The 21,370-nt window shown below is 37.4% G+C and overlaps 1 protein-coding gene across 3 annotated transcripts in view; it reads right to left on the bottom strand.

Annotated features, from left to right (window-relative positions):
- The window catches only part of LSR (lipolysis stimulated lipoprotein receptor), a 115,062-nt gene extending 99,524 nt beyond the window's left edge, over positions 1 to 15,538 (bottom strand). For all 3 annotated transcript variants that reach the window (XM_053691256.1, XM_053691257.1, XM_053691258.1), the window contains exons 1-3: positions 15,397 to 15,538; positions 8,512 to 8,853; positions 7,170 to 7,289 (exon numbers count right to left, since the gene is read on the bottom strand). In XM_053691256.1, the coding sequence (XP_053547231.1) occupies positions 7,170 to 7,289; positions 8,512 to 8,853; positions 15,397 to 15,448 (514 nt within the window). In that variant the 5' untranslated portion in view covers positions 15,449 to 15,538. The remainder of the gene's footprint in view (positions 1 to 7,169; positions 7,290 to 8,511; positions 8,854 to 15,396) is intronic.
- Between the last annotated feature and the right edge of the window lie 5,832 nt (positions 15,539 to 21,370).

Raw genomic sequence — 21,370 nt, 5'->3', positions numbered from 1 at the left:
CATAACACTTTTTTCAATGAGTTGAAGTTTCCATCTCTCAGCCATGTTAGCCGGCTATTTTTTAAACAAACATTTTCCATTTAAAAATGCATTTAACTGTTTAAAAGAGCAGCTTGTTCCCCTTGCAATTTGCACTACAGAGTGAATAGGCCAGAGAAAAAAAAAGCGCTGCCAGTTCACCACCTTTGTCTGAGCACACCTCAGGACTAAAGCAACAAACCATTAGGCAAGTAAAATGGCGGTGTTAGCATTACGTACTGTGACAATGATGTAACGCTTCCTGGTCCACCCCCTTAGAGGAGTGATCAGTGCTGCTGCTGGGCTGGATCGTTTGTGTGACTGATGTGTCATGGTGAGGAAGCCATTTTGGACATTTTTATTGTTTGTTTTGGTAACAAAATTGCAGCCTTATGCAGTTCAAATATTCATAGCCTCATATTGAGATTAATTGCACCATATATATGAGCTGCAACAACTAATCGTCATAATTGATAATAGATTATGAAAAAGTTGTCAACTAATCTCATTATCGATTAGTTAGTCGGCACACAGCACCAGCTACTTCACATGGGACATTTACTTTTCACTTTTTCAGGACAGAACAAAATGTATTTTTAAGATTACAACTATTGCTAATTTATGTGGATTAGGTTGCAACCCAGAAATAAAATAGGAGCCATCATTTGGATTGTTTGTTAAATCAGGAGATTTGGGACTATGCTTTGCATGATATAATGCCTAGCTTATTATTTACACTTAGCCCTAGATTGATGGGAGTTATTTGTATTGATGTGCATTATTATTTGTTTGCACAATTATTAGCGTATTATATGTTTTGTATAGATAACTATGTAAGGCTTTGTTCCCGTTATATGTAGTCCTTTGGACCTTGTATTTGTTTTTTTCTGATATATATATATATATATATATTTAAAAAGGACATGAGAACCAAACATTTTCTTTCATGATTCTGAAAGAGCATACCATTTTAAACAACTTTCCAATTTACTTCTATTATCTAATTTGCTTTGTTCACTTTGTATCCTTTGTTGTAAAGTATACCTAGATAGGTTCAGGAGCTGGCGATTAATTGGTGGCTGCACATATATACCTCTTATCATAGGCTTACCAATGTATACAAATAGCTCCCAGTAGTGCATTGCTGTTTTTTTCCCAATAAAAGGACACCAAAAGAATGAATCAAAAATTAATAGAAGTAAATTGAAAAGTTGTTTAAAAACAGAATTTATGCTTACCTGATAAATTACTTTCTCTTACGGTGTATCCAGTCCACGGATTCATCCTTACTTGTGGGATATTCTCATTCCCTACAGGAAGTGGCAAAGAGAGCACACAGCAGAGCTGTCCATATAGCTCCCCCTCAGGCTCCGCCCCCCAGTCATTCGACCGACGGTTAGGAGAAAAAGGAGAAACCATAGGGTGCAGTGGCGACTGTAGTTTTAAACAAAAAAAATTTAATCCTGACTTAAATGCCAGGGCGGGCCGTGGACTGGATACACCGTAAGAGAAAGTAATTTATCAGGTAAGCATAAATTCTGTTTTCTCTTACAAGGTGTATCCAGTCCACGGATTCATCCTTACTTGTGGGATACCAATACCAAAGCTTTAGGACACGGATGAAGGGAGGGAACAAGACAGGTCACCTAAACGGAAGGCACCACTGCTTGCAAAACCTGTCTCCCAAAAATAGCCTCCGAAGAAGCAAAAAGTATAGAATTTGTAAAATTTGGCAAAAGTATGCAGTGAAGACCACGTCGCTGCCTTACAAATCTGTTCAACAGAAGCCTCATTCTTGAAAGCCCATGTAGAAGCCACAGCTCTGGTGGAATGAGCTGTAATTCGTTCAGGAGGCTGCTGTCCAGCAGTCTCATAAGCCAATCGGATGATGCTTTTCAGCCAGAAGGAAAGAGAGGTAGCAGTCGCTTTCTGACCTCTCCTCTTACCAGAATAGACAACAAACAAGGATGATGTTTGTCTGAAATCTTTATTTGCTTTTAAATAGAATTTTAAAGCACGAACCACATCAAGATTGTGTAATAGTCGTTCCTTCTTAGAAACTGGATTAGGACACAGAGAAGGAACAATGATTTCCTGGTTAATATTCTTATTAGAAACAACTTTCGGAAGAAAACCAGGTTTGGTACGCAAAACAACCTTATCTGCATGGAACACCAGATAGGGTGAATTACACTGCAAAGCAGACAATTCTGAAACTCTTCGAGCAGAAGAAATAGCTACCAAAAACAAAACCTTCCAAGATAATAACTTAATATCTATGGAATGTAAAGGTTCAAACGGAACCCCTTGAAGAACTGAAAGAACTAAATTAAGACTCCATGGAGGAGCCACAGGTTTATAGTAGGGATGCACCGAAATTTCGGCCAGAGAAAGTTTCGGCCGAAAATGGCATTTTTGGCTATTTCGGTTTTTGTTTTTTTTGCCTGTTATTTTCGGTAAAATTATTGTGTAGCATGTTTAAAATTTGATGCTAGCCTAGAGCTGCTGTTTAAGTTTATTACTTGACTTACTGTTCTGCATATAATGAGTTTTCTAAGACTATACTTTATTTGGATAATTAGTAAAAAAAAAAACCTGTTAAATATGATTCTGTTACATAGAACTAAATTAAGAATAATACAGTATATTGATATTTATAATTGTTTTAAATAGGGATGCACCAAAATTTTGGTCGCAGAAATATTTTGACCGAAAATTGCATTTTATGCCTTTTATTTTTTTTTCTTGGTAAAATTATTGTGTAGCATATTATTGTTTTAAGATATTTTTGTCTAATTTCAGTGTGTTACTTTCAATAAAAGTGTGGGCTTTTTTTTATTGGCTCTAATTATGCAAAAAAAAAAAAAACTAAAAAAAAATAATTTGAAAATAATTTGAAAAAATACATTTTCGGTAACCGTTTCGGTTTTCGGCCAAGTGCATCCCGGATTTTCGGATTCGGTCCAGAATTTCCATTTCGGTGCATCACTAGTTTATAGACAGGCTTAATTCTAAATAAAGCCTGTGCAAACGCTTGAACGTCAGGTACTTCTGCCAGACGCTTGTGTAACAGGATAGACAGAGCAGATATCTGTCCCTTTAAGGAACTAGCAGATAAACCTTTCTCCAATCCTTCTTGGAGAAAAGACAATATCCTGGGAATCCTAATCTTACTCCACGAGTAACCCTTGGATTCACACCAACAAAGATATTTCCGCCATATCTTATGGTAAATCTTCCTGGTGACAGGCTTTCAGAGAACCCACGCTTAGATAGAATTAAGCGTTCAATCTCCAAGCAGTCAGTTGCAGAGAAACTAGATTTGGACGCTTGAATGGACCTTGAATTAGAAGATCCTGCCTCGATGGCAGTGTCCAAGGTGGAATAGATGACATGTCCACTAGGTCTGCATACCAAGTCCTGCGTGGCCACGCAGGCGCTATCAGAATTACCGAAGCCTTCTCCTGTTTGATTCTGGCTACCAGCCGAGGGAGAAGGGGAAACGGTGGAAAGACATAAGCCAGATTGAAGTACCAAGGCGCTACTAGAGCATCTATCAGTGCTGCCTTGGGGTCCCTGGACCTGGATCCGTAAAGAGGAAGTTTGGTGTTCTGACGGGACGCCATCAGATCCAATTCTGGAATGCCCCATAGCTGGGTCAGCTGAGCAAAAACCTCCGGGTGGAGTTCCCACTCCCCCGGATGAAAAGTCTGGCGACTTAGAAAATCCGCCTCCCAGTTGTCTACTCCTGGGATGTGAATTGCAGATAGGTGGCAGAAGTGATCCTCCGCCCATTTGATGATCTTGGTTACTTCCTTCATCGCTAGGGGGCTCTTTGTTCCTCCCTGATGATTGATGTACGCTACAGTCGTGATGTTGTCCGACTGAAATCTGACAAATTTGGCCGCCGCTAGTTGAGGCCATGCTTGGAGCATGTTGAATATCGCTCTCAGTTCCAAAATTTTTATCGGGAGAAGAGACTCTTCCCGAGACCATAGGCCCTGAGCTTTCAGGGAGCCCCAGACCGCGCCCCAGCCTAACAGACTTGCGTCGGTCGTTACAATGATCCACTCCGGTCTGCGGAAGCACATTCCCTGAGACAACCATCAGAGAAGAGAATCTCTGGTTTTCTGGTCCAAATGTAATAAAAACTTCAAAAAAAAAAAATCAACTTTTGTTATAAAATAATCGATTGCCCCTTAACAGTGTCCACCAGTGTTTTGAGCCCTTTTAAATAAGCCTTCCTTCTATACTAAGTCTCAGAATATGGCTTACCTTTCCCACATGGGGATTCTTGTCAGTCTTCTAGCATTACTAAGTCTTGACTAGAATAAAATGACTGAAACATACCTTATAGCAGTTAAGCCTGCAAACTGTTCCCCCCAACTGAAGTTTTCTGGTACTCCCCAGTCCTGTGTGGGAACAGCAATGGATTTTAGTTACAGCAGAAATCTTCATCACTTTCTGCCACAGAGTAAATAGTACAAACTGGCACTATTTTAAAAATAACAAACTCTTGATTGAAGAAATAAAAACTACAAATCTAACACCACATTCACTTTACCTTCCCGTGGAGATGCTACTTGTTAGAGCGGCAAAGAGAATGACTGGGGGGGTGAAGCCTGAGGGGGAGCTATATGGACAGCTCTGCTGTGTGCTCTCTTTGCCACTTCCTGTAGGGAATGAGAATATCCCACAAGTAAGGATGAATCTGTGGACTGGATACACCTTGTAAGAGAAATTATATTGTTTCTCTGAATCAAAATGTTGGGTTTCATGTCCCTTTAGGAGTGGACTAGATATTTTTTAGATATTTTTCCCCCTAACGTTATAGCTGGTTATTTACCATTGCATATAGATAGTTAAAGGGCCATGATACCCAAATGTTGAAACACTTGAAAGTGCTGCAGCATAGCTGTAAAATATCACCTGAACATCTCTATGTAAAAAAAGAAAGATATTTTACCTCAAAATGTCCTAAGTATTCAAACCCCATTGCAAAGGACTTTAAGCAGCAAATCAATATATCTGTCCTGGGTCAGGCAAGGGAGTGAGCTTCGTGCATACTCATTTCCCTATTCAGTTTAAGGAAGTTTACTATTAAATCCCATGAGATCACAGTAAAAGAGTTCATGACCTCAGCACTGCTGATGCCGATTGGCTGCTGCTCATTTCTTCATTTTTTTAAATTTATTTTTTTACCTGCAGCTTGACAGCACCTGAAGTATAACTTACTCTGCTGAGCTGATGAAATTGTGAGGTAAAATATCTTTTTTACATAGAGATGCTCAGGTGATATTTTCCTGTCAGCTTTTTACAGTTATACTGCATTAGTTTCAAGTGATTTAGCATAGGAGTATTATGTCCCTTTAAGATATTTTTATGTTAGAATGAAGTCCAGGCTTACTTTATTGAGAAGCCCCTTACCAAGGAGAAAAACCATTTGCATTGGTGGAGAGAAAAAATAAAATATCCCAATTTAGTAAAATCTTACTTATGCATTTAAGGCACCTCAACACCATCTGAGTGCCTCTTCTCTGCTGCAGGCAATATAGCAAAAGGAGAGTAAGCCTTAGCTAGGAGCATGTGGACATGTCATTTTTAATGCAAAGTTTCTGGTAGAGTGAATATCAGAATGTTATAAAACAGTGATAGTCTACCTCTTTCAAACAGTTTGTGGTTTTGTTTTGCTTAATAATAAAAAGTGTTCTGCTGCTTAAAAAGTGGGCAAAGTTGTGTTATTGTAAAGTTTTAACCTGAAGTTTATATTTGTAACACTCAGTTTGTGGATTTTAAGAAATTATATTGAATTTTTTTTTTTTTATCCGATTAACTGAAAAAATAAAATCAGCTGATTAATAGTTAGTTGCAGCAATATATTTATTTATTTTATGGAGGCTGTCACAAAGGGGCTCAATTATACGGATTATTATTACACACAAATAATTAAGTGTGGGATTAATAACACGAATATAAACACAGTATAAAAAATAAAAAAACAGAGATTCACTAACTATTCCTAGGAGCATCAACCAGGGTCTCCAAAACCAGAGGGTGTACCAAAAGAGCAGCGTATAATCAACATTTTCATATGAGCACTGAAGCGCTCTACCAGGAATGAGCAACAACTCATCAGGTAGTTCTATGGCAATTTACCACCCAGGAGCAGCTTCTTTTAGACCAGTGTATGTTTTACAGAGGAAAACTTTCCTGAAGTATATCAGTCTGATCCCGCCAAGTTAGGTCAGTTCAACCCCAAAATACCAGGCAATTCTCCTCTGAACAAGGAACATGACAACCCCAGGACGATCGTTTCGGCCTCCAATGGGCCTCATCAGTGAGGTGCAGCCACATTCCTCTGAGCACATTGGGCAAGGAGTCCACGTCTGGTTTCCCCCCATCACCCATAGGGAGATCTGTGCTAAAAAGAAGCTGCACCCAGGTGGTAAATAGCCATAGAACAGGCAGGACAACCTGCCCGATGCAATGGTATCGGGCAGGTTGTCCGTTCCTGTAAGTGCGTGTCTCTCTGTATGTATTTAGTCTCCCTATGGCCAAAAGGGACAACCAGACGTGGACTTCTTGCTTTTGTGTGCTTAGAGGAATATGGTTACACCTCACTGACGAGGCTCAATGAAGGCCGAAACAATTGTCTGGGGTTGCTGTGTTCCTTGTTCAGAGAGCAATTGCCTGGTACTTCAGCGCTGGACTGACCGTAATAGGCGGAATCAGACTGATATACTACAGGAAAGTTCTACTCTGTTAAAAGCATTACTGTGCTAAAAGAAGCTGCGCCCTTGTGGTAAATCTCCATAGAACAGGATAACAATGGTATTGAGCTGGTTGTTTGTTCCTGTGAGTGCGCTTCTCTCTGTATGTATATAATCAACATTTTAAACAAATATTTATTGAAATAAGGTTTCCGGACCATCTCATAAGCAGTGAGTGCAAGGCTTCTCGAACAACACACGCAACCATAAAACAAAAAAATGCCTTTCGCTCCCTGCATAAGATGCAGTTCTAAAGAAGCTGCAAAATATTTACAATTTTAATTAAGTGCCAGTTAATTTGAAGTGTAAAGTGAAGAAGTGAAGATGAAACTACCAAACAAATTTTAAAATAGAGAGAAGAAAAAATAAAAAACACATTACCCAAGACCAAAAGTTCTGCATAAGCCTCGTTGTTTCCTGTAAGATCCTGTGATGATATAACAGAGCAATAGTAGACTCCACTATCACCCCATAAGGTCCGGTCAATGCTGAGATCTGCATCTAAATAAGATATAAATACACTTTGTTCATTACATATGAAGAAAAAAACAAAAAAAAAAACAGATACAACACACTTTATTACAAACTGCTTGGGACTGGAAAAGGTTTGGATTTTGGAATGTTTGCATATTTGCACCTGTAAAATGGGACAGCTCAGTACGGTTATCACAAAAGATATTTATAATAGTTGTGTTTTCAGTAACGATTTGCATTTTAGAACATGAAAAGCAAATATACAGGCAAAGAAGAGTGAGACTTATTGGCAGGGGATAATGGTAATTTTTTATAATTTTATTTTGAGAAGAAAAAAAAAAAATTAAATGAAAAAGTTTGGATTTCTGAATTTTGGAATATGTACCTGTACCAGAAAATTATAACAGTGCTGTTTGAACAGTAGTCACAAAACACAGATGTGCAACTGTTGCTGCAGATAGGCTCAGTAGCTGTGCGGGACCAGCAGTTCTCTGTGGCTTCTGAGTAGTACTTTAACTATGTATTTAACCCTTAATGAGGGTAAACACGGACTTGTAAGGGTCAGTAGTGCTAAAATCACAGGCTTTAACAATGCAGAGCAAGTCATTTTAATACTACAACGTCCCTTTAAATTAACATAAAATGTGTCCTTAACACTTTTAATTAAATAACATTGTTTAATGATAAATAACAAAAATATTTGAAAACGCCTATACTAATTTCAAAGTGCCTAATATGTGGCTGCCTCTGGCTCCTTCCACTGCTCTTCAATGGTTGCTCCCAATTATTAAAAGGAAATTCAACTAAAAAAAGTTAAAAAGCATATCTTGGTAGACTCCGGTACAGCAATGCACTACTAAGAGCTAACTGGTGACTATGGCCAAATGACTCATTATTGGCTCAGCTAGATCCCAGTAGCACACTGCCGCTATCAACAGTTATATACAAGCAATTGTGCAACAATAAATTGCTCCAACACATTACAATATTATTTTGTTTGCACTTTTATGTCATTTTAGTCTTGTATAGGCCCTGGATTTACTTTGGGCAACCAATACAGGAGTAATTTAGAGGAGACAATTTGAGGGCAGTGAAAGTCTATCTGAATCATGAACGTTTAATTTTTAATATATTCAAGTTTACCAATGAAAACTAAAAAACAGAGGACCTATGAGTACATTTGATTTTAACAGTTGAAAAGTTACTGTGGCTTTCAGCGTTTGATTTAGAATACTAAAATATCACTTACTGTTCGTTATGGTGATTTGGCGTCCTTGGTAATGATCCCCCAAAGTAACAGTGTTGCCTTGCTTAGTGGCCACCATTCTCACTGTTCTTGCACTATCTTGACACTCCACATATGGGTTATAGCCAGGATTATTCTGTTGTAACTGAGCATTTATTTGAGTATCTTGACCAGTTGGATTAAATGCATCTGCAATGCGGTCTCTACAGAAAGATTTGTATTTCCATTGAACGATAGGTGGTTGTAAAGAACTAGTAACATAATTGCACTGCAGAGTAACCGGCTGGAATAAGATTACCACATTAAATGGATTGTTTACAGTAACTTGTATTCCAGTGGAGGACCCTAAAAAAAGAAAATAATGGCAACATTAAATACATAAAATATGTTAACACCTGTTTCTTTTTTAATAGTTAACAGTATTTTAACTTGCGAGACTATCATAGGTGGACTAAGTAATTATGAGATTGTTTTGTTTCAAATTATATTTTGTTCATAGCAAAACAAATATCAGAACATAAGAAGATGGTAACAAATGGAGCTGAAACATTTCCTAGGAAAATGTGGACTATAAAAGTGATTGTAAAAAGAACTAATCGTTCCAGATATGGCCTCCCTTACTGGTTGTTCTCACGAGTGCAACTAATAATAGAATGTGTGGCAGGGTAGGAAGGGGGCGCCTACGGCAATCTGGAAATAATGGCTATTAACACAACTAATAGAATGCTAAAAACACTATATAATGGACAGAATTAAAACACTATATAAAAATAGTGTGTACAAATATATTTAATAAATGCAACTGTGAGTGCTTACAAACTTAAAATGTAGACACCGGTGTCAGGTCAAACTACAAAATAAAAAGGTCTTTAAAATAGTTGGTTATAATATCCAGTGTAACAGCTGGACAGCTCAATGGTAATTAATACTGGAGTGTCAGATGAATTCTCATATACAATATTGACAGTTCTTTCCTTATAAAGGCCTGTTAAGGTAAGGTTCCTAAACTATCGGCTAGATTACGAGTTTTGCGTTAAGATGAAAAAGCAGCGTTAACAGGTCCTAACGCTGCTTTTTCACTACCGCTGCTATTATGAGTCTTGCAGGTTTAGGGGCACCGCACACTTCTTTGGCCTTACCGCAAAACGATTTACGTAAACCCTTTTTTCTATGGGACTTCCATAGCGCTGGTATTACGAGTCTGTCCTGGGAGGCCAAAAAGTGAGCGGTACACCCTCTACCTCCAAGATCCGTAACGCATTCTAAAGTCAGTAGTTATGAGTTTTACACTACAACGCCGTAGCATAAAACTCATAACTAAAGTGCTACAAAGTACACTAACACCCATAAACTACCTATTAACCCCTAAACTGAAGCCCCCCCCCGCATCGCAAACACTATAATAACATTTTTAACCCTAATCTGCCGCTCTGGACAGCGCCGCCACTATAATATACATATTAACCCCTAAACCGCTGCACTCCCGCCTCGCAGTTAATTATTAACCCCTAAGCTGCCGCCCCTAACATCGCCGCCACCTACATTATACTTATTAACCCCTAATCTGCCGTCCCCAACGTCGCAGTCACTATATTAAATGTATTAACCCCTAAATCTAAGTCTAACCCTAACAAATATAATTTAAATAAATCTAAAGAAAATTACTACAATTCACTAAACCTATTTAAAACTAAATACTTACCTATAAAATAAACCCTAAGCTAGCTACAATATAACTAATAGTTACATTGTAGCTAACTTAGGGTTTATTTTTATTTTACAGGCAAGTTTGTATTTATTTTAACTAGGTAGAATAGTTACTAAATAGTTATATTTTTAGAAGCCAGATAGTTGTATTTGTTTATATATGGAGAATAACCCAAAAAGTTAGGAGCAAGTGACTCCCTAGCTAATGGGTATGTCGAGCCCTGGCCTGAGTGGTTTATTCTGCTTTTTGTTTAGACTTAAAGTGATTGTAAACTTTAGTATTTCAATACACAGTATATAAAACTATTTATAAAAAACAGGGACACTTTAATTCATTAAAATATTTCAAGACGGGGGCGGAGCCAGCAGCACACATGAATGGTCGCATATCTTCAGAGCTCCAGTGACAACTGCCCTAAAATCGATATCGGATAAGATTTAGATACGAAGTAAGCCTTCTATAATAATGGGGCTTCCTGTTGGACTCCTAACCAACACTCAGAGAATGCTGATTCTGCCATAGATACACCAGCATCAAAGTGAGACCGGAGTCCCATTTTGCAGTTACTTAGCCAATTTTTTTTTTAGACATGCGCTGCTGTAGGAGCTAAGAGCGGCGATCGGTTGAATAAAATAAAAGAGCTTTCTACATGAAGTATCTTATACTACATGAATGAAAGTCCCCTTTATTTGTTTCAATAGTAAATCCTAGCGTTTGTAAAATGCTAGGATTTACTTTCACTTTAAGGTTTCCAACAGACTATTATCAAATTGACTTTGTTCTCTCTTTATCCATTGTTGAAAAGACGATAGGCTTAGAAGTGTGCACTGGAGCACAGCAGCTTTGGAAGAATACTTTTAACAATATAACATTTGCAAGAGTTTTTGCTGCCATGTAGTGCTTTAGACACACTACCTACACCTAGGTATGCTCTTCATCAAAGAATACCATGAAAAAGAACAAATTTAATAATAGAATTAGAGACTTTCAAAAAGTATATGCCCTGTCACTAAAGAAAAATGTGGGGTTTCATGACGAAAAGGATGTTGGTTTCTTATTCAAGCCATTTCTTATTCGTGAAATTCTGTTTCTTATTCATGGAAGTTGGTTTCTTATTAAAAAAAATTTGTCAGACTGCTTTAAATTGACTTTAAAATAAAAATATAGGTTTTATTTAAATAATATGATTCAAATAATGTAGTAACACAGAGGTGAATTCCCTTTATACAACAATTGGATATAAAAACTGGGAAAAAAAAAAAAGGGTATACGTTGGCACCAATACAAATATTACAATTTTGAATAAGTAACTGATATTTTCAAAGGGTTAATGACCATTGGGCCACTGAGTTTACTGTTAATATATGTAGGGTAGATCCCCCTCTATGACATGCAATTGTTTTTAGTCTGGCCCAATGGTGTTTTGGGCACAGAAATTAATGCCAACCCTGGCATAGGTGCTGTAATTCTCATTTTTTAATAAGTAACTGATACTTTCAAAGGGTTAATAACCATTGGGCCACTGATTTCACTATGAATATATACAGGGTAGATCCCCCTCCATGACATGCAATTGGTTTTAGCCTGGCCCAATGGTGTTTTGGGCACAGAAATTGATGCCAACACTGGCATAGGTGCTGTAATTACCATTTTTGAATAAGTAACTGATATTTTCAAAGGGTTAAAGGGATATTATACACTCATTTTTTCTTTGCATAAATGTTTTGTAGATGATCTATTTATATAGCCCATAAAGTTTTTTTTTTTTTTTTTTTAAATGTATAGTTTTGCTTATTTTTAAATAACATTGCTCTGATTTTCAGATTCCTAACCAAGCCCCAAAGTTTTATGAGAATACTGTCAACTACCTTCTCCAGCTTGCTCCTGTTTGTGTAAAGGGTCTTTTCATATGCAAAAGAAGGGGGAGAGGGGAGTGTCTTATTTCCCACTTGCAGTGGGCTTTCCAGCTACCTCAACAGAGCTAAACTGAGAGCTTCTAAATAAGTTTTTAAACAGTTTTCTACTGGATTTTTATATCAGTATCTGTGCATCTTATTCTTTATAGTAGTGTCTATTACATGCAGTTATATGAAAATGAGTGTATACTGTCCCTTTAATGACCATTGGGCCACTGATTTTACTGTTAATATATGTAGGGTAGATTCCACTCCATGACAAGCAACTTTTTTAGCCTGGCCAATGGTGTTTTGGGCACAGAAATTGATGCCAACCCTGGCATATATGCTCTAATTCCCATTTTTTAATAAGTAACTGGTATTTTCAAAGGGTTAATGACCATTGACCCAATGATTTCACTATGAATATATACAGGGTAGATCACCCTCCATGACATGCAATTGTTTTTAGCCTGGCCCAATGGTGTTTTGGGCACAGCAATTGATGCCAACCCTGGCATATGTGCTGCAATTCCCATTTTTGAATAAGTAACTGATATTTTCAAAGAGTTAATGACCATTGGGCCAGGCTAAAAACAATTTCATGTCATGTAGGGGGATCTGCCCTATATATATTCATAGTAAAATCAGTGGGCCAATGGTTATTAACCTTTTGAAAATATCAGTTACTTATTAAAAAATGGGAATTACAGCACCTATGCCAGGGTTGGCATCAATTTCTGTGCCCAAAACACCATTGGGCCAGGCTAAAAACAATTGCATGTCATGGAGAGTTATCTACCCTGTGTATATTCATAGTGAAATCAGTGGCCCAATGGTTATTAACCCTTTGAAAATATCAGTTACTTATTAAAAAATTAGAATTGCAGCACATATGCCAGGGTTGGCATCAATTTCTGTGCCAATAACACCATTGGGCCAGGCTAAAACCAATTGCATGTCATTGCGGGGGCGGGGGGATCTACCCTACATATATTAATAAAATCAGTGGCCCAATGGTCATTAACCCTTTGAAAATATCAGTTACTTATTCAAAATTGTAATATTTGTATTAGTGCCAACATATGCCTTTTTTCCAGTTTGTATATCCAATTGTTGTATAAATTAACGTCTGTGTAACTACATTATAGGAATCATATTGTTACTTAAATAAAACCTATATTTTTATTTTAAAGTCAATTTAAAGCAGTCTGACAAAATTTTTTTAATAAGAAACCAACTTCCACGAATAAGAAACAGCTTGAATAAGAAATCAACTTCCTTGTTGTGGTTTCATGTCCCTTTAATTCAGTATTAGACCAGTTGACAAGAATTTGGTGTCTGCGGCAATTGTGTGTGAACAGTTACAAAATACTGTAGATTTTGCTTTTAATATAGCAGCCCACCAGCATTACAGGGACATTAAACACTAAATACATGCTAGATAGAATGATGCATTCAAAGAAAAGATTAGTCCATGAGTAACATGTAGGTGTATTTTTTAAAGTTTCATTAGTTGTTTAAAAAGTGACAAAATAAGTGTAAAGTTTTAGTGTCTATAAAACACTGGGAGCTGCCATGTTGTAACTTGTGTTACCTTCTCTGCTGTGGCCAATTAGAGACAGTTATAAATAGGTCACTAGAGTGTGCAGCCAATGGTTGTGCTGGATTTAACAGTGTGCTGCACTTCCAATTCTAACAGGAACTGAAAAGCTCACAATTTCAGAATGGAATTACAGGCAAAGAGGACAAAATAAATAATGAAAGTATATTGCAGAGTTGTTTTATATATGCAATATATCATTTTATATTACCATCTCAAAGTGTTTCATGTCCCTTTAAAGCAAGCAAGTATTAGATACATCACACCAGACACCTAAACACCACTAATCTTAGTTTTAATATTATGTCTTTATTTTTGGTTAGGTGATGTTTACTTTTAAGAAGGTAAAGTCTGGCAACTTTAGAAACCAATCCTGCTTTCATTTTTATTGCCTCCATACCTTAACCTTAAAGGGACAGTCTAGTATAAATTAAACTTTCATTATTCAGATAGGACTTACTTTTATCATCAAATTTGCTTTTTTCTCTTGGTATTCTTAGTTTAAACTAAACATAGGTAGGCTCATATGCTAATTTCTAAGCCTTTGAGGGCTGCCTCTTATCACATGCTTTTTAAATCTCTTTTCAACACAAAGAGACAGAAAGTACACGTGGGCTATATAGATAGCACTGTGTTCAGGCACAGGGGGTTATTTAAGATCTAGCACAACACAATGCTAAATTTAAGACAATAGATAATAAACAGTCACAGTCATGTGATCAGGGGGCTGGAAGAAGGTTCCTAGATACAAGGTAATCACAGAGGTAAAAAGTGTATTAATATAACAGTATTGGTTATGCAAAACTAGGGAATGGGTAATAAAGGTATTATCTATCTTTTACAACTATAACAATTCTATGGTAGACTGTCCCTTTTAACACATCACTAAATTCTCTCTGCAACCATTCCATTAAAAAGATAGAGTTATAGGAACTATTTTCCAAAGGCCTCAATAGTATCATTGTACCACTAACTAGAGAGCCAGGATGTATCATAATAAAAGAAAAGGAGCAGAAACATCAGAATGTTAACTCTGGAGGTGTGTAACCGAAGAGATCACAGGATGTACTCTCTCAATATGGGAAGACATACATGAAGCGCAAGTACCAGGTGCAGTGTCCCAGGAAGTGCTCCACCTTCCTACTTTGTTTTGTAGTTTCACTGCTGCCATGATTACACCCCCTAGGGCATCCAACTCTCCTGTGTGCCCCCGCCCGCATTGCAGAAATCCCCAGCCACCCATGACTGAGAGCAGACACAGACGAAACTTGTCACATTATAAACAACACACGTACTAGATTCACTAATATTTCAAAGACCTCTACCTCTATTAAGGGGTTAAAGTCCTATGATGTCCCTAAGAGCTCATTCACTATAGATAGGTTTAGGAGATAGAAACTTTTTCCTTACTTAAGAATTATTGGGTTTTTTTTAACGAAGCTAAAAAAAATTAAGCTTCCCTCAGAAAGTTCGCGAACTTTTAGAAGTAATCCAGGAAATGCAGGTGCATGGCACCATCTTAACTCCTTACGCCATTTTAAATTATTTAACCATTACAATGCCTGCACACGTAAATTGTAACGTATCCACAATGTAAGTGTATCTATTAGTATCACCATCAAACACCCCAAATTCTCACGGACTCCGATCTCGTTTTTACGTAACACAGCAAGTGACCTTACCTGAGAGAAAGAGCAGGTAACAAATGGGCGAGAAGAACCTCAAACCCGCCATGACTGTAACTTAGCGAGCCCGCTGCTATCTGTGAGCCCAGCCGCCACCCTCAGGTACTGCAGAGCGTACCACCTGCTGCTCAACTGAACAGGGGTGTGTCTGCTCTGGTATCACTGGAAGTTTTTCTCTGACTTGTAGGCGGGAGATCATTTTTATGTTTCTAAATCTAAGTTCAGGTTGTGTTATCTGACAAGCTAACTCTGTTATCGTTGTAGGTATATCTACCCCTTCCTTATGCGTATGGTTTGGTCCAGGTAAGCCCTGCCCTGGTAATACCTGGCTCTATTCCAAGTTCAGAGTTTGGTGCAGTGGGAAGAGAACGCAACTTGCTGCTTAGGATCAATTTAGTTTTACTTTTTGTTTACTAAAACTGACACGAAACAACTGCACAATGTAATATATTTTTTTTATTTACGCATATTGAAACAACTTTGCAATAAACTTTAATTATTGATTTTGCCCCTAAACTTTAATTTAGCGCTGAAAATGTATAGATGTCCAGTTCTGAGAATTGGAAGTGCACAGGGCACCTTTCACAAGCATGACCAGGCAACATATCTGTCCCCAATTTACCCCAGTGAGATAAGAAACTGCAAAACGATGACACGTGTAGCTGCCCCCCCCCCCTCAATACACTACCCCCCCTCCCAGATCCCTTTCTGTTAACAGGACCCCCTCATTGCCCCTACTCCCTCCTTCCCCCTCAATGACGCAGGTTTTTTTTTTCTGTAGCATGGCCGCCTCCCTCCTTACGCTCCCACCCACCAACGATCAGCACCACCGCTGTCCGATGCACTTGTGGGGCATGCAGAAATAACGCAATCTCGCTATTTTGAGCGAGATTGCTGCAGAGAGAAGCCCAGGACTGCAGCGACGTACAGGGTATGTCAATGGTTCTTAAGCGCATTATGACCAGCGTCGTACAGGGTACGGCACTGTTTGGTAAGGGGTTAATGCATGCAAAATTTTGACACTTTCATAGTATGTTTATTTATTGTTATTACAAACACTTATAACCCCAATAGAAAAACAAATGCATACTAAAATATAGGCAAATGTAAGATGCTATATACAGTAAGCAGCGTACTGTGATTTTAAAGTGCTCCCCCTGCTAACTTCGCACTAAGCAAAGAAGCGTCCCTATCCAGCAAGCTCCATTACTTTTAATATTATAGAAGCCATCTTGCCACTCGCAGGGACTGCCCCTTTTTTCGATCATTCCACCATGGCAGCCCTGCGAGAGTAGGCGACAAAAAGTAGTTTTAAGCTTGCAAAGTTTTTATCATCAAGCCCCATGACTAGTGTTGCTCTTTTTGTAAAACAAAATGCTTTCAGCCTCAACTTTATTAAAGTGAAGGTCAATTTGGATGAATTAGTGCCCAGTTTTTATAAACCTATTAAAAACAAGGGCACTTTATTTCATCAAAATTGACATTTCACTCCTTTTCTTAAAAAATTTACCTTTTAATCCTGTCAGCCGCTGCAGCGCTTCCTCCGCCTGTCGCAAGCCCTCTTCGCAGGTCCAAAATGACAAATCCGGTTTCCTCCAATCACTGCGTTGCATCAGGCCATGATCCCCCCAGGGGGGAAAGCCGTGTTTGGAGGAAGCCGGATTCGTAATTTCTGACGTAAGAAGAGGCTTCCGACGGTCGGGGGAATCACTGGAGCAGCATTCAGGATTAAAAGGTAAGTTTTTGAAGAAAACAAGTGAAATGTAAATTTTTATGAATTAAAGTGCCCTTGTTTTTAATAGGTTTATTAAAAATCAGGCACTAATTCATCCAAATTGACCTTAACTTTAAGCCCCTAAGTATACTTAAGGACAGTAAACCCCTTGTAATTACAAGACATTTCTGTTGTGCTGCTAAAGAATAACATATCAGCCAAGTCTTAACTTTTTAAAAACAAATTAACATAATTTTTTCTGCAATTATAGCCAATCTCCACCCACCATTTGCCTTATTTGGAGGAGCTAATCTGGGCTTTAGTCTTCAGACAACCAAGCTAGTCACGGTCATAAAGTTAGTATAAAGTGCATCTATTTTGCAGTTGTTAACAGTTAAAGCCGATTAGGGACAGAGGTCTAGCAGAGTTAGCCTTGAGAAGTCAGCTGGATGCTTTTCAAGTTCTGAGCATTAGAAATGACTCTATTTTCAGATCTAAATTACATGAAAAGGGGCCAAATAAATAATGAAAATATATTGCAAAGTTGTTTTAACTATGCATAACTAAACATTTTATATAAAAAAACTCAAGGTGTTTACTGTCCCTTTAAAAAGCATTTTTATTCCGTAGTTTCCCTGTGAGCCTTTGGTATTAAAGGGACAGTCTTCTTTATTTTATTTTTTATTGTTTAAAGAGATAAATAATGCTTTTACTACACATTCCCCATCTTTGCATAACCAACATTGTTATATTAAAATACTTTATAACCTCTAAGTTTGCCTGTTTATAAACCCCCAGCATGCCACTTCTTATATCAGCTTTTTAAATCTTCCACAAAAGCCAGACAGTGCTCGTTCATACTTCCATGGAAAATGAATATGGTTACCCAAGAACCAGCACTTATTGGCTAAAATTCAAGATTAAAATAAATGTGCATAAAACTCACAATAAAGATAAATGTGAAATATATGATATATATATATATATATATATATATATATGTTGCGGGTAAAGTCAGATATTGGGTAATCCTAGCAATACCCAGGTAAACGGACATTACCCAAGCGGCTGTGGGTAAAGCCCGATGTAACATCCTAAATCTCCTCAGAGTACATCTAGTCACTGCATTAAAGATATATATATATATATATATACAATGCACTGTAATTCCCCATCTTCACTATCTTTTTTGCCTCTGCCCTGGGGGGGTTCAAAGGTTCACTTGGGGTGGATGCCACAGGATTGGTGGGGTTCCTTCCTTGAACCTCTCAGGCTGAGGCAAAATAAATAGTGTAGATGGGAGGGATTACATTACATAATGCTTTACCCACAGCCACTTGGGTAATGTCTGTTTTACCCGGGTAATCCTAGGATTACCTGGATTCCTGACTTTACCCGTAACATGTATACACAAAATTATAATTTTCCAAGTAATTCAATATTCCGTAAAGGATATGTTGATATAATGTGTTCAGATGTAGTGTTCCAACGAACTTGATACCTCAAAAACAAAATTTATTTCGTAGTGTGATTCTACCTTGTGATATCCCAATACATACAACTGAGGATTTTCTATTCATGTGGAATAGAGCTCTATGTGATGCGCAAACAGTATTCTCCACGATGAACTGGTGTATAAATATTTATTTAAAGCATAAAATATACATTGTAAACACCAAGTGCACAGTCTCAAATAATATATGTCAGGGACCTTTTTTTTTTTTTTTTTTTTTGGTTTAAATTTCTTTATTGAGTTATTGGACAAACAAAAAAAAAGAAGAATCAAATCATGCTGTATATCAATACAAGAAGGTGGATACATAACTCAGAACACAGTAACCAAAAATTGAAATAAAATCAGATCAAATCAAATCAGATCAAGATTATTAGTCCCACCTTTCAAAAACAAAGTCCATATGATCGATTATTGTCCATAACATTGGTCAAAAGAGCTCAGAATAGAGGACAATCCCCTCCGTCATGAGCAATACAAACAAGGACATTTACGTCTTAATAATAATATAAGCATAATGTATAGCTTTCTTGTATTTTACTATTCATATCGTGTTGTTCACCATATGGGGATATTCTACCACTGATTCTATTGTTTTATTTTGAAATTCCTAAATTACCAATAATACAGAATTCAACCATAGAACTTATTTTAGTTACTTATTCATAGTCTTTCACCACTGTAGGTTATTCAAAAGAACTTTATTATTTTTAAACAAAACAGATTAAAATAACAACCAAGGGCTGAAATTCGCTTGCTCTCTCTCGCCCCCGCCCGCATCTCCCCACCCATCCCAACTCCGCATCGTCCGCACCCTTCATCACGTACCGGTCAGACCTAGGCTCTATCATCTGAGAGTTGTTTATTAGCAATAATAAGCTCCATTGACACTGACCCTCGAAGGGGCGAAATCAGTTGTAGTTGTATTTCCTTTGGAAAGTTAGAAATTACGTTCCACCATTTCAGTATAAAACGATTGACTTGTGTTTCTGAGTTTATTGATGTGTCCATTTGTTCCATAATCAGTAGGTTTTTCAGTTTTTGAATGAATTCTGATAAAGTTGGGGCTTTACTAGATTTCCAGTATTTCAATATCAGTAGTCTACCGACCATTATTGCCGAGTTTAATTGACATATATGTTTATGTGTACCTATTTTGTGTCCCTCTATAAAGAACATTATGTATTCTAACTTAAATTGAAAGTGTATATGATTAATTTTATTTAGCCAGTCATTTGTCTTGTACCAGAATTTCCTAATTTTGGGGCAGCTCCAAAAGCAATGGCTCAGATCAACATTAAGAGCTTTACATTTATGACATAAAGCCTCAGAGTGGTCCCATTTCGCTTTCTTACTAGGGGTAATATATGTTCTGTTTATTAATTTAGTATGAGACTCACGCCATGAGGTGGATAATGTTGCTGCGTCTGCAAGTGTGAAGCTTTTATATATAATTTCTGATGAATATATGTCAGGGACCTAATAAGGAACAGTTAACATACACTGTCCAGAGTTGTCCTATACTACGTATGGAAGTGGATAGAAAGATATGAATTCCGCCTCAGCAACCGCTATCTCAAAACAGTGAGGCTTAACCCCGCCCCTGACGTCACTGGCACTTATCACAAGGCTTGCGTATTAAGTTCCTGTATAAAGGATAAAGTAGGCGTGTGCATCACATAGAGCTTAAGGTAGCTCTGTTCCACGTGAGTAGAAAATCCTCATTTTTTTATGAAGGGTAATATCACAAGGTGGAATCACATTATGATATCATTTTTTTATTTTTTTTATTGAGGAAGTATAACACATTGTTACATACATGGCAAGTAAAGATACAAACGGTATCTCAAAAATTGTCAACAGAGTAAACACACCACCATGATAATAAGATACACAGTAATCCTAGCAGCCAAACTTTTTTGTTCCTCATTAAAAAATGTAAAAGTTTGTTGTGTCATCAAAGACATCCAGCTCCACTGGTGAGAACACACTCTTTAAAGATCTTGGATGACACAGAGATCAATCATCGGTAGCGTCAGTTAACAGCGTATACAGTAATCTGATTCAAGTGTTATATCCAGACAGTCTTCAGGTACCAATGCAAGTATAATAGGGTAATAACAAGAGACATTCTGTAATGAAAGTTACTCTAATATAACTATCAGTTCTAGTCAGGCGTCAGGAATCAAGATAAGCATAGTAAAGTTAAGCAGACATCCTGACTATAAATATTAGTGAACATACTGTAGGTATAAACACCACAATATTTCTTTTAAGTTTAGGGCCCGAAGAGTCTTTCGTTATATATATATATATATATGGGAGAAGACTTTAACCAGACTCTTCGAACTAGGCAGAGACTACGAAACTCTGCTAGAAAATTAATGCGGAGGAAAAGTTACTCATTCCTTACCACATAGAAGGGGGGCTCAGGGGTGGATATCAAACTAGTAATATTGTTTCCCACGTCTGCTGATCTGTGCCATAGAGAATAACTATTTTAATTATGACGTACACTTAGCAAATACCAGACATAAATACATTATACACAGTGGAGTCCATATAAACATTAATACTCATGTTAGTGGTTGCTTCAGAACTATTTGTAAGAATGCATACAAACTTCAACACATATGTGAGAGAAGCACCAATACATACAAAGTAGATAACTTCCTAGAGTAAGAAACATATTAACGGGCAGGATCTATTGTAGTACAAAGTACTGGAAAACATGTCAAGGGTAA

This window comes from Bombina bombina, chromosome 8 (assembly GCF_027579735.1).
Source record: "Bombina bombina isolate aBomBom1 chromosome 8, aBomBom1.pri, whole genome shotgun sequence".
NCBI classification, from domain to species: domain Eukaryota; kingdom Metazoa; phylum Chordata; class Amphibia; order Anura; family Bombinatoridae; genus Bombina; species Bombina bombina.
Note: the sequence above shows the minus strand (reverse complement) of the source record. Positions and strands in the feature narration are given on the sequence as shown.